The following is a 14,183-nucleotide window of genomic DNA, read 5'->3' on the forward strand; positions in this document are numbered from 1 at the left end:
CTGTCTTTGTTTGTATCTTTGGATCTGAGACTTCTAAATTTCAGAGAACACAAAAATGTAATTTGCTGAGGTTCTTTCCAAGACCTAACAACCACACTCAGCTTGTGATATCGAAATGTTTTCTTATAAAAACAAGATGAAATTGTTTCTATAAAATGCTTGTCCCTATAAAGTGTTGTATACAAAGATCTAAATTATTTTAAAAAATTAGTCTCTGAACTGCTAAACATCAATAGCTACAAATATTTGCATGGCTTTTATATAGTGATTTTGCAAAATATTTTCCCTTCCACAGGCAATGAAGCCCCCAAATGTGTCCAGTGTCACTGAGTTTCAGTTGCTAGGATTCCAGAACCTTCTTGAATGGCATACACTGCTCTTTGCCATCTTCCTGCTCATCTACTTTCTCACAGTCACAGGGAATGTTGTCATTATTGCAGTGGTGAGCCAGGACCAGCGTCTGCACTCACCCATGTATGTATTTCTCAAACACCTCTCCTTTCTCGAGATCTGCTATACATCCACCATTGTGCCCCTTCTCCTAGCCAACCTGTTCTCCCACGGCCAAGCCATCTCTTTCCCTGCCTGTATGGCACAGCTATACTTCTTCGTATTCTTTGGGGCTACTGAGTGCTTTCTTCTGGCCATGATGGCCTATGACCAATATCTGGCCATCTGCAGCCCACTCCACTACTCTTTCCTGATGAGTCCTGAGATCTGCACCAAGTTGGTGGCAATCTCCTGGTTGACAGGTGTTGGCACAGGATTTCTGCCCTCCCTAATGATCTCCAAGTTGGATTTCTGTGGTCCTAACCAGATCAATCATTTCTTCTGTGACCTTCCTCCCCTCATGCAGCTCTCATGTTCCAGTGTGTATATCACCAGGATGGTCATCTTTATCCTGTCAATTGCAGTGCTGTGCATTTGCTTTTTTCTTACACTTGTGTCCTATGTTTTCATTATATCTACCATATTGAGAATTCCTTCAGCCTCTGGCCGGATGAAGACCTTTTCCACATGTGGCTCCCATTTGGCTGTTGTCACTATCTACTATGGGACCATGATCTCCATGTATGTTCACCCCAATGACCACCTGTCACCTGAAATCAACAAGATCATTTCTGTCTTCTACACTGTGGTCACCCCACTGCTGAACCCTGTTATCTACAGCTTGAGGAACCAAGAATTCAAAGAGGCTGTTAGAAAAGTCATGAGAAAAAAGTGTGGTATCTATGGAGTAAGAGTGAAGGGGAGTTTCTTTGTTAGGTAAGAAAAATTAGCACAAGAACACACAGTGGATTAATTTGGGGATTATGGGAATGGCAAGTTTGGAGCCTTCAAACCAGAATGTCATCCTTGGCACCATGTTGAATTCCACAAGCCATAATGAAAGAGTTTCATCATGCCCCTTGCCAACAACTGTTCAGAAGACAAATAGCCTCTATCAAATCATTTTGGGGGCAATCTTATCCTTTGACACTTTCTTTCATCTTCTGATGAGAATCTAATTGTGTGATTTCAGGGCATGATGATTTCACACATTACTTTCAGATTTTATAGTAGGATTTCTCCTGAGTTCATGAAGCATACACATAGAAAAGTTATACATCTTTTAAGTACTGGTAGGAACTGGCTTTATAGATTCAATTCCTGGTGCTATTGGTGCCTATTAAATGTCTGTGTAATGAATGGAGATATATAAATGATTACTGACCTAAATTTTCTCCTAGTGACAAGAACAAAGAAGGGTTTTTGAAGTGTCAAAGATTTATCTACAGGAATTTAGACTTTTAATGCTTTTTATTTAATAAAATTCTAGGAAAGGAAGGAAGAGAAGGAGAATGGCAGAGGGAGGGAGACATAAGTGGAGGGAGAGGACAGGTGGAGAGGGAAGAAATAAGGAAGGAAGGAAGGAAGGAAGGAGGGAAGGATGAGTGAGAAAGCAAGCAGAGAGATGGGGAAAAAAAGGGAAGGGAAGGGAAGGAAAACAGATGGGAGGGGAGGAAGGAGGGAAGAGAGGAGTCAAAATTTCTTTTATTCAGCCAATATTTAGAAGACCTCTGCTACTCCTGCCTACTATCTCATTCATTAATTCTACAAATATTCTCAAGCCCTTTATATATGCCAGTCCTCTTGCTGCAGTCTGGATTGCCCAGGGACACAATGGTAAAGAAATGGCCAAGGAAGATTTTACCTGAATGGAACCTCCAGTTTTGAAGGAGGGAGAGATATATAATGACTTATCCAAGGAGTAATGGATTTATGTCTATTTGTGATGTTTGCTGTGAAAGTATAAGCTGGTGCATTTACATGGAACAATAAGGTCTGAATCAACATAGAGGGTTAGGAAAGCTTTCTATGTTTATGTTGTACTTTAATGTATACTTTACAGATGAGGAGAATAAGGATGGAAGTAGTATCCCAGGCAGAAAGCATGGCATGAATGTCATGAGAAGAAGCCTGGGGAATGTGGGGATGGAGGAAGGAGATGAGTTTGGAGAGAAAGGCAAGAACTAGTTCCCGCAGGTCATTAAAAGCCCTATTAGGGTTTTTGAATTTTACACTAAGACAAATGATGGATTATCAAAGGGTATCAAATAGGAAATGACATGATATATTTTGCACTTGCAAATCTCACTGCTGTTTAGAGAAAAGAGTGAAAGAAAGCAAGAGTTGCTGGAATCATAGCAGTAACCCACATGGGAGAGGAGCTTGGCTTGATTTTAGGTTTGATGATGTCTCACAGATGGTGAGGTTAGGATTGAAAATTCTGGACTCATTCACTCATTCCCATGCAGTGGGGACAGTCTGTAGTCTTTGCACAGTCCAGTAGTATATCTGTGATGTTCTACATCAATCCCTGAACTTTAGGGGTAAGTGCACTTTGACCCTTTGGCACATGTTTTTAGTTCTTTTTACCCTCCTTCTTCCAACCCTTGTTTCCTCTTCCTCCAGAATGTGACCTGTGAGGACTGTTGTTAGTCCTTATCAGATCCATCTGTTTCAAACACTGAATAAAAGGGAAATGATACATTGGAATCTGAGATAGGACAGGAAGTGGGTGATATAGGAAGGAAAGTATCATTGCTCTGGGGTTTTGGATAGAATATCAAGAAACAATCAAATACCTTATCTTTCATATGGTCATTGCTGATCAATATATTGAATATGACTTATATTTAACCAGACATAAGTTATCTTACCAAAAGCTTCTTTCTAATTTTAAACTTGATAGGTAATTGGCTCTGCAAAAGGGGAGAAAGATTATTGACCATATATGAGAGATTTCAAAAAATGATGTCAAATGCGCACTTGGATGCATAAATCTGGAGCTCAGAGTAGTAGCCAGGCTGAAAGTCAATTTTTTTTTGGTGTTTTGTTTTTTTTTGTTTTTGTTTTACATATAGATCCTATTTGAAAACAACAGAGCATGGAGGGATTACAAAACATAAATTTTCAGTAGAGAAGAGGAACTAGGGGAAGGGAGCTAAGCTGAAGGGGAACTAAGAAGGAACAATCACATAAATGGAAGGGCATTTGTAAGGTGGTTATACAGACTCTTCCAGAGGAAGAGTGTTTTGGAAGGAAGAGGTGGTGAGCATGGAAGGTAAGGATTAACAGGCTTTTACCAATGTGTGCAGTCTAGAAGTGACAGTTGTTCCTGGAAAGGAACAAGGCTTCTTTGGAATGGGAATGGGAATGGCTTGAAATGGAAGCAATTATGTGTATGCAAACAATTACCCTGAGAAATGCAACTGTGAAAGAGTGAGATAAAAGTGCCTATATTGGAAGGGTCGTTGTGTTTTCAAAAGAGGTAAGATTTTAGCATCTGAGTAAGTTTGAACACTTCCATTAAGAGTCCAGTAGTGAGCAAAAATTTGAGGAATGGACATGGAGGTGATAACTGAGAGCCTGAGGTTGAAAAGGGAGGGATCTGAGACAAATGTGACTCAAATGAGCATTGAAAGGGAAAAACATTTATCTACTGTGAAAGGCAGAAAGGAGAGGATATTGCAATCTGATGGGTATTCAAATAAATAGGACTTGTAGACCTCCTCATCTGTGGACTTATAGGGCTTATGTTTCTGAGATAAGGTAACAACTCTCCTTTACCGTAGAAAATGTGGGTCTAAGTTTGAAGAAAGTGGTAAAGTCATTCCAAACTCATTTGGTAAAATGGGATTGATAGATATCAAAAGACAGGTGGATTTGGGAAAAAAATGAGTGCCTAGATGAAGTAGGATATCACTGATTTGTTGTGATGTTGAGTTGCCTGTCTTGTGCACTCTGCTTTAAGATCACTCAGCTGTTTGTGCTCAGGCCCGTACAACAAAATAGTTCATTTTGGGTTGAGACTTAGCTCTGTGTATAGAGTTGGAAATAAAGGCAAAGACAATGGATTTAAGAGTCGCAGATTGTCAGGAAGATAAATCAATATAGGAGGGAAGTGAAGCAAACAATGACCAGAAGTCCAGAGTTTAAAAAAAGAGAAAAAAGCGGGATTGTGTTATAGGATTTTGGTATTTGTTATAGGACTATCTGTGCTATGTGTATAGATAGGAAGTGACACATAGAAGTTTAGTGGCTTAAAATAGTAATTAAAGACAGGGTTTAGTTTTAGGAGATGACAAACCAAAAGTATGGCCATAAGAATAAGTGAGATAAATCAGGTCATGAAAAGAAAGATGGATTGGTCACATCGCTGAGGACAAGCACTCCAGTAGGAAAAAAAAAAAAAGAAAGAAAGAAAGTTATGGTCCTGGTGTTTTTTGTAAATGAGAGGTAGTCAGTAATTTAGTAAATTGTCTCAATAAGGGGAGAGTGGGTTCACTACCTTTTTAGCATGAGGCTTAAAACATATTTTTTTAAAGGAGTGGGAGAACAATATCCAAGGCAAATCATTTAAGAGCAGGGAGTTTATTATGTGCATAGACTGACCCTGAGATACAAGGAAAGGGAATGTTAAGCAGTTCCATTTAAGACAATTAGTGCTCAGTTCCCATTCAGGCAAGGAGGTGGGATAAGATTCATGAAGAAGAGGCTGAACAAGAGACAGGAATTCCAAAGGGAGCCTTAACTGTGATTGACCCAGGGCTGCCAGCTTTTCAAGACCTCTTGTGGGGTGAGCCTATCACTGTTCTCTCAAGGCACCACTCCGGCCTTGCATGGAATATTTCAGAGTCCCCATCTTCAATGGAAGTACATTTAACATGTTTTAAATTAAACACAATTTGATTCTCAGTTCCTTTTAAAAGATCTCTAGACCTTTGTGTTGTGGCAATTAAAGGGCCACTGTTACCTGTGTTGTTGATTACTTGCTTCTATTCTCGGTTGTTCAAGAACTATGATACACTCAAGGGTATTATATTTTTAAGGAATCATTTCAGAAATTTGTTATAGCATGGACTAAGAAAATTATATGGAACTTCTAATGAAGTCCATCCCTATTACTACAGATAAATTTCTATAAGCATATATGTTACCAATGGAAACATATATAATTTTCCTGGTTGTTGTTTAATCATTTGGTTGATCTATTAACTACACAGTAAAAAATAACATTTATTATGATGTAAACATTAATTTTTTGTTAAGTATACCACTTTACCAACAATCTTATGACTGTGAAGAAAAGGGAAATTGACATTCTATCATTTCTATCTCTAACAAACACAGAAGGAAAAGTGACTTTAACCCCCAATGGCTCCAGCTAGATCCTGAACCATTTTTATGTGATCATGTGATCTAAAATGTTTTCTTGAAGATCAGTTACCCCTAAATCTGTTATTTGAGAATAAGGACTATGACTTTATCCCTGGTTTTAACTTATGTCCTACTCTCAACAGGCAGCACACAAATAGACACAGATGAAGGGCCAGAGAGAAGAGCCAGGAGAGACTAGGTACTGGTAACCCTATACCAGCCCACAGTGTCCTTTTGATTGACCTATTTTCTTTTTTGTCCTTTTTTTTTTTATTTGACAGAGAGAGAGCACAGCAGGGGGAGCGGCAGCAGAGAGAGAGGGAGAAGCAGGCTTCCCGCTGAGCAGGGAGCCTGATGCAGGGCTCCATCCCAGGACTCCGGGGTCATGTCCTGAGCCAAAGGCAGATGCTCAATAACTGAGCCACCCAGGCACCCTGATTGACCTATTTTCTTTTTTTAAAGATTTTATTTATTTATTTATTTATTTACTTGAGAGAGAGAACGAGAGAGAGACAGCATGAGAGGGGAGAGGGTCAGAGGGAGAAGCAGGCTCCCTGCTAAGCTGGGAGCCCGATGTGGGACTTGATCCCAGGACTCTGGGATCATGACCTGAGCCGAAGGCAGTCGCTTAACCAACTGAGCCACTGAGGCGCCCCGAATGACCTATTTTCTTATAACCTCTTTCATATCTGTCAGTGAAGTTGGGCTGATTAGACTGACATTCATTTAGCACATAGTGTTAAAAGTGAACACAATATATAACACAGTGGTCAAAAAGACATGCTGTGTATCAGATAGTCATTTGTTCAAATTCTAGCTCTTACACACACAGGGAGCATGGCATGCCATGTACCATTTAATCAATGTCACCCTTAAATAACTCAAAATTTAAAAGAAGAAAAATAATATTCACCCCATAGTAGTTTCTATTTAAATTCCTTGAGTGATCTCTGCATATATTAGGTAATCTATACCTAGTGGACTGTTCTATGGAGTGGATATGTTGATGTTCTTTTTTTTTTTAAAGATTTTATTTATTCATTTGAGACACAGAGATACAGAGAGCGAGCATGAGCACGGGGAGAGGCAGAGGGAAAATGAGAAGCAGACTCCCCGCTGAGCCAGGAGCCCGGCATGAGGCTCGATCCCAGGACCTGGAGATCATGACCCGAGCTGAAGGCAGATGCTTAACCATCTGAGCCACCCAGGCGCCCCAGATATGTTAATGTTCTATACAGGTCCCCAATTCAGGCCACAACAACCATCTGTTGATGATGGCCCACACCTACATCCCTCTATGGGATGTACACTGGGATGCTGAATTTGAGTTTATGCCTTCCAAGGGGCATTCTGTAGCCACTGACTGGATAAAAAGACCTGCCCTTTTGCCCTAGCTTTCCATGGAATTCCCAGGGCCTCAGGTACAGATGCTTGTGAGGCAGCTTCACTATTGTCCTATACCTGCCTCCCTCACTTGCTATAGGTGCATCTCCTAATAGGGATTCCAACGTTCCTTACCTCTCTGGTCCTGGCTTAGTATCTACCCTCCAGGGAACCACCTTTAAAGTAGAACACAGTGATGCACACATCAATTCCAGTTGGTGTGAAACAAGAGGGGATGGAAGACAGAGGTTAGAACACATAGGACCTCACACAATGTGGGAAGATAGTTTTGCTATCATCATACAAAATGGATGCAATCACATTTATATTGTAACCCAAAACTGGGTTTACCTCTTGGTGGCCATCAAGCCAAAAGACATAAACAAGCCAAAGACTGGAAAAGGAAGGATTTTACTTTCAAAATATCAAATTTTATATTGCTCAGTGGGGAGTCTGCTTGAAATTCTCTCTCTCTCCCTCTTCCCCCCCAAAAAAAAACCAAATAAACATTTATTTTTTTAATTTTTTAAAAATATTTTATTTATTTGAGAGAGAGAAAGAGAGAGAGCATGAATGGGGAGGAGAGGGAGAAGCTAGGGAGCCTGATGAAGGTTTTGATCCCAGGACCCTGGGATCATGACTTGAGCTGAAGGCAGACACTTACCCAACTGAGCCACCCAGGTGCCAAAAAACACAAATATATATACATATATACATATATGTATGTATATATATTTGGAGAGAGAGGGAGAGCACACACACACTGGGATATTTCCCAAAGCAGTATCTCCCTGAACAACAAAACTGGGAAAGTTTTAAGCTAAGTGTGCATGTGTATTTATAAAGGGGCTTGGCAAAGGAGAATTTAGTGTAGAATTGAGGTAAAGTTTCCTAAATTGACAGAGTAGGGGTCCTAGTTGATTGAAGTCACAAGGGCCAGGAAAGGTAGGTATCATTAATTCTCTGGCTCCAGTTAGTTCTGTGTTTGAGGGCACAAAGGGATTTAAATCCTGCAAAGCAACACAAGAGTGTGGGCGGATGGGCACACGAAAAGATGCTCAACATCACATGTCATTAGGGAATTGTTTGCAAATTATAAAAACAATGAGCTACTACTGCACATCTACTAGAATGGTCAAAATCCAAAACACGGACAATACCAAATGCTAGTGAGAATGTGGGGAATAGGAATTCTCATTCATTGCTGGTGGGAATGCAAAATAATACAACCATTTTGGAACAAAGTTTCGCAATTTCTTATGAAACTAAATATACTCTTATATAATCTATCAATCACTTCTCTTAGTATTTACATAAAGGAGTTAAAAAATTATGTTCAAGTAAAATCTTGCACATGGATGCTTATAGCAGTTTCATTTATAATTGCCCAAAGTTGGAAGTGACAAAGATATCTTTCAAAGATATCTTTCAATGGATAGATAAACTGTGGTACATCTAAAGAATGGAATACTATTCATGCTAAAAAGAAATGAGCTATCAAGCAAAGAAAAGACATGGGGGAACCTTAATTATGTATTAAGTGAATGAAGCCAATCTGAAGAGGCTACATACTGTAGGATTCCAACCATATGGCATTCTGGGAAAGGCCAAATCATGGAGACAATACACTATCAGTGGTTTCCAGGCATTGGAAGGAGGGAAGGGTGAGCAAGATGAAGACAGAGGATTTTTGAGAGGAGGGAAGTTATTCCCTATCACACTTTAAATGTGGATCCATGTCATTTGTCAAAAACCACAGAATATAAAACATCAGGGAGTAAACTCTAATGTAGATGATGAACTTTGGGTGACAATGCTTCGTTAATGTAGGGCCCTGGTTTTTAAGAACTGTGCCACTCTGATGGGGTTGATAATGGGCAAGGCTGTGAAGTGTGGGGTTGAATAATCATACAGGCACTCTATAGTTACTGCTAAAGTTTGCTCTGAATATATATCCCCTACAAATATAAAGTCTACTGAAAATAATAGACCTAAAGACACCTCCAGATTGAAAGTGAGGGGATGGAGAATCATCTATAATGCTAATGGATGTCAAAAGAAAGGCAGAGTAGACATACATATATCAGACAAGCTAGATTTCAAAACAAAGACTGTAACAAGAGATGAAGAAGGGAACATTATCATAATAAAGGGGTCTAACCAACAAGAAGATTTAACAATTGTAAATATTTATGCCCCCACATTGGGAGCATCCAAATACATAAAACAATTAATAACAGACATGAAGAAACTCATTGATAATAATAAAATAATAGTAGGGGACTTTAACACCACACATATCAAGGGACAGATCATCTAGGCAGAAAATCAACAAGGAAACAATGGCTTTGAATGACACACAGGACCAGATGTATTCAGAACATTTCATTCTAAAGCAGCAGAATACACAATCTTCTCAAAAGTACATGGAATATTCTCCACAATAGATCACATACTTGTTCACAGATTGGCCCTCAACAAGTTCAAAAAGACTCAGATCATACCAGGCATATTTTCAGAACACAACACTATCAAACACAAGAAAAAAAAATGGAAAGACCACAAATACATGGAGATTAAAGAACATCCTACCAAGATTAAAGGGCTAACCAGGAAATTAAATAAGAAATAAAAAAGTAAAAGGAAGTTCATGAAAATGAAAAAAAACAAAAACAAAAACAACACAACACAACACAACAAAACAAAACACAACAAAACAAAACGACAGTCCAAAACATTTGGGATGCAGCCAAGGCAGTCCTAAGAGGAAAATATATTGCAATACAGGCCTCCTTCAAGGAGCAAGAAAGACATCAAATACACAACCTAACCTTACCCCTAAAGGAGCTAGAAAAGGAACAGAAAATAAAGCCTAAATTTAGCAGAGGGAAGTAATAAAGATTAGAGCAGAAATAAATTATATAGAAACAAAAACAGTTGAACAGATCAGTGAAACTAAGAGCTAGTTCTTTGAAAGAATTAATAAAATTTATAAACCCCTAGCCACTCATCAAAAAGAAAAGCGGAAGGAACCAAATAAATAAAATCATAAATGAAAGAGGAGCGATCAAAACCAACACCCCAGAAATACAAATGATTAAAAGAGAATATTTTGAAAAAAATTATGCCAACAAACTGGGAAATCTGGAATAAATGGATAAATCCCTAGAAACATACAAACTACCAAAACTGAAACAGAAAAAAAAATTGAAAATTTGAACCAACCCATTACAAGCAAAGAAATTGAACCAGTATTCAAAACTCTCCCAACAAACAAAAGCCCAGGGACCAGATGGCTTCTCAGGAGGATTCTACTAGACATTAAAAAGAATTAATACCTATTTTTTTCCAAAATGTTCCAAAAAATAGAAATGGGAGGAAAACTTCCAAAACTCATTCCACGAGGCCAGCATTACCTTGATTCCAAAACCAAAGACCTCACTAAAAAGGAGAATTACAGGCCAATGTTCCTTATGAACATGGATGCAAAAATTCTAAACAAATAACCAGAAAAGCTAATTCAACAACACATTAAAAGAATTATTCACCATGATCAAGTGGGATTTATTCCTGGGCTGCAGGGCTGGGCCAGTATTTGCAAACCAATCAACATGATACACAACATTAATAAAAGAAAGGATAAGAACCATATGATCCTTTCAACAGATATAGAAAAGGCATTTGACAAAATACAGCAACCATTCTTCATAAAAAACCCTCAACAAACTACGGATAAAGGGAACATTATTCAACACCATTAAGGCCATATATGAAAGACACAGTACTAATATCTTCAATGGGGAAAACTGAGAGTTATTCCTCTAAAGTCAGGAACAAGACATGAATGACCACTCTCACCATTATTATTTAACATAGTACTGGAATTCCTAGTGACAGCAATCAGAAACAAAAAGGAATAACAGACATCCAAATCAGCAAGGAATATGTAAAAATTTCACTAACTGTAGATGACATGATACTCTAAATAGAAAACCTGAAATTCTCGACCAAAAGATTGCTACAACTAATATATGAATTTAGAAACGTTTCAGGATATAACTTTAATGTACAGAAATCTGTTGCATTTCTATACACCAATAATGAAGTATCAGAAAAAGAAACCAAGGAATCAATCCCATTTAAAATTTCACCAAAGACAATAGGATACATAGGAATAAATGTAACCAAAGAGGTAAAAGACTTGTACTCTGAAAATTATAGAAAAATTATGAAAGACATTGAAGAGGACAAAAAGAAATGGAAAACATTCCATGTTCATGGACTGGAAGAACAAACACTGTTAAAAATGTCTATACTACCCAAACCAATCTACATATTTAATGCAACCCCTATCCAAATACCACCAGCATGTTTCACAAAGCAAGAACAAACAATCCTAAAACATATATGAAACCACGAAGGACCCTGAATAACCAAAGCAATCCTGAAAAAATAAACTAAGCTGGGGAATTCACGATTCTGGAGTTCAAGCTATATTACAAAGCTGTAGTGATCAAGACAGTATGGTACTGGCATAAAAATAGACACACTGATCAATGGAACAGAATAGAAAACACAGAAACTGACCCACAACTATATGGTCAAATAATCTTTTTTTTTTAATTTCTTTTTTTACAGTTTTATTTAAATTCAAGTTAGTTAACATATACTGTACTGTTAGTTTCAGAGGTAGAATTTAGTGATTCATCAGTTGCATACAACACTCATTATATGCTCATTATATCAAGTGCCCTCCTTACTGCCCATCCCCCAGTTACCCTATCCCCCATCTAACTCCTCTCCAGAAACACTTAGTTTGTTCTCTGTAGCTAAGATTCTCTTATGGTTTGTCTCTCTGTTTTTATCCACTTTTACCCTTCCTTCCCCTATGTTCATCAGTATGTTTCTTAAATTCCACATATGACTGAAATCATATGCTATTTGTCTTTCTCTGACTGATTATTTTGCTTAGCATACTACATTCTAGTTCCTCCACATCACTGCAAATGGCAAAAGTCCATTCTTTTTGATGACTAATAGTCCGTTATATTTAATATATATATATAATGTCCATTCAATTTTGAATATATATAATATATAATGAGTAAATAATGAATATATAATGAATACTATATATATAATGAATATATAATGGACTATATATATACAGTATATATAAAATAATGTAATATATATATAACATATATTCAATTTTGAACTTTTTGAGGAACCTCCATACTGTTTTCCAGAGTGGCTGTACAAGTTTGCACTCCCACCAATAGTGTAAGAGGGTTTCCCTTTCTCTGCATCCTCACCAACACCTGCTGTTTTCTGAGTTGTTAATTTTAGCCATTGTGACTGGTGTGAGTGGTACCTCAATGTGGTTTTAATTTATATTTCACTGATAATGAGTGATGTTGAGAATTTTTTTCATGTGTCTGTCAGCCATTTGTTTGTCTTCTGTGGAGAAATGTCTGTTCATATCTTCTGCCCATTTCTTTTTTTTTTTAAGATTTTATTTATTTATTTGAGAGAGAGAATGAGATAGAGAGATCATGAGGGTCAGAGGGAGAAGCAGACTCCCTGCTGAGCAGGAAGCCCGATGCGGGACTCGATCCCGGGACTTCAGGATCATGACCTGAGCCGAAGGCAGTCGCTTAACCAACTGAGCCACCCAGGTGCCCCTCTTCTGCCCATTTCTTGACTGGATTTTTTTGTGTTTTGGATATTGGTCCTTTATCTGATATGTCATTTCAATATATCATCTCCTATTCTGCAGGTTGCCTTTTAGTTTTGTTGATTGTTTCCTTTGCTATGCAAAAGATTTTTATCCTTATAAAGTCCCTATAGCCCATTTTTGCTTTTGTTTTCATTGCCTTTGGAGACATGTCTTGAAAGAAGTTGCTGTGGCCCAAGTCAAAGAGGTTTCTGCCTGTGTCCTCCTCTAGGATTTTGATGGATTCCTCTCACAATTAGGTCTTTCATCCACTTAGAGTTTATTTTCATGTATGGTGTAATAAAAGGGTCCAGTTTCATTCCTCTGTATGTGGCTGTCCAATTTTCCCAACACCATTTGCTGAAGAGACAATCTTTTTTCCATTGGATATTTTTTCCTGTTTTGTCAAACATTACTTGACTAGAGTTGAGGGTACATTTCTGGCTTGTCTATTCTGTTCCACTGACTTTTGTGTCTGTTTTTGTGCCAGTACCATGCTGTCTTGATGATGACAGCTTTGTAACACAGCTTGAAGTCTGAAATTGTAATGACTCCAGCTTTGGTTTTCTTTTTCTTTTCTTTCTTTCTTTCTTTCTTTTTTTTTTAATTACTTTGGCTATTCAGAGTCTTTCATGGTTCCATACAAGTTTTAGGACTGTTTGTTCTAGATCTGTGAAAAATGCTTGTGATATTTTGATAAGGATTGCACTGAATGTGTAGACTACTCTGGGTAGCACTGACATTTTAACAATATTCATTCTTCCAATCCATGAGCATGGGATGTTCTTCCATTTCTTTGTGTCTACCTCAATTTCTTTCATAAGTGTTCTATACTTTTCACAGTATAGATCTTTTATCTCTTTGGTTAGGCTTATTCCTAAGTATCTTATTGTTTTTTGGTACAGTTGTAAATGAGATGCATTCTTTGATTTCTCTTTCTACTGCTTCATTGTTGGTGTATAAAAATGCAACAGACTTCTGTGCATTGACTTTATATCCTACAACTTTGCTGAATTCCCATATCAGTTCTAACAATTTTTTGGTGGAGTCTTTTCTACATAGAGTGTCATGTTGTCTGCAAAGAGTGACAGTTTTAACTACCTCTTTGTTGATTTGGATGCCTTTCATTTATTTTTGTTGTCTGATTGCTGAGGCTAGGACTTCCAATACTATGTTGAATAGCAGTGGTGAGAGTGGACATGCCTGTCATGTTCCTGACTTTAGGAGGAAAACTCAGTTGTTTTTTTTTTTCCTTCCCATTGAGGATCATATTAGCTGTGGTTAATTTCATATATGACCTTTATGGTATTGATGTATGTTCTCTCTAGTCCTAATTTCTTGAGGGTTTTTATCAAGAAAAGATGCTGTATTTGTCAAATTC

At 37.8% G+C, this 14,183-nt stretch overlaps 1 protein-coding gene across 1 annotated transcript; it reads left to right on the forward strand.

The window, feature by feature from the left end:
• The first annotated feature begins 298 nt into the window (after positions 1-298).
• On the forward strand, positions 299-1,270 carry LOC110581211 (olfactory receptor 11L1). Its single transcript, XM_021690958.1, has one exon. The coding sequence runs from the start codon at positions 299-301 to the stop codon at positions 1,268-1,270; it is 972 nt and encodes a 323-aa protein (XP_021546633.1).
• The last annotated feature ends 12,913 nt before the right edge of the window (positions 1,271-14,183 follow it).

This window comes from Neomonachus schauinslandi, chromosome 7, assembly GCF_002201575.2.
Source record: "Neomonachus schauinslandi chromosome 7, ASM220157v2, whole genome shotgun sequence".
NCBI classification, from domain to species: domain Eukaryota; kingdom Metazoa; phylum Chordata; class Mammalia; order Carnivora; family Phocidae; genus Neomonachus; species Neomonachus schauinslandi.

Bases quoted from the DNA above. Each gene is read 5' to 3' on its own strand.
- LOC110581211 (XM_021690958.1), top strand. From the start codon at position 299: ATGAAGCCCCCAAATGTGTCCAGTGTCACTGAGTTTCAGTTGCTAGGA.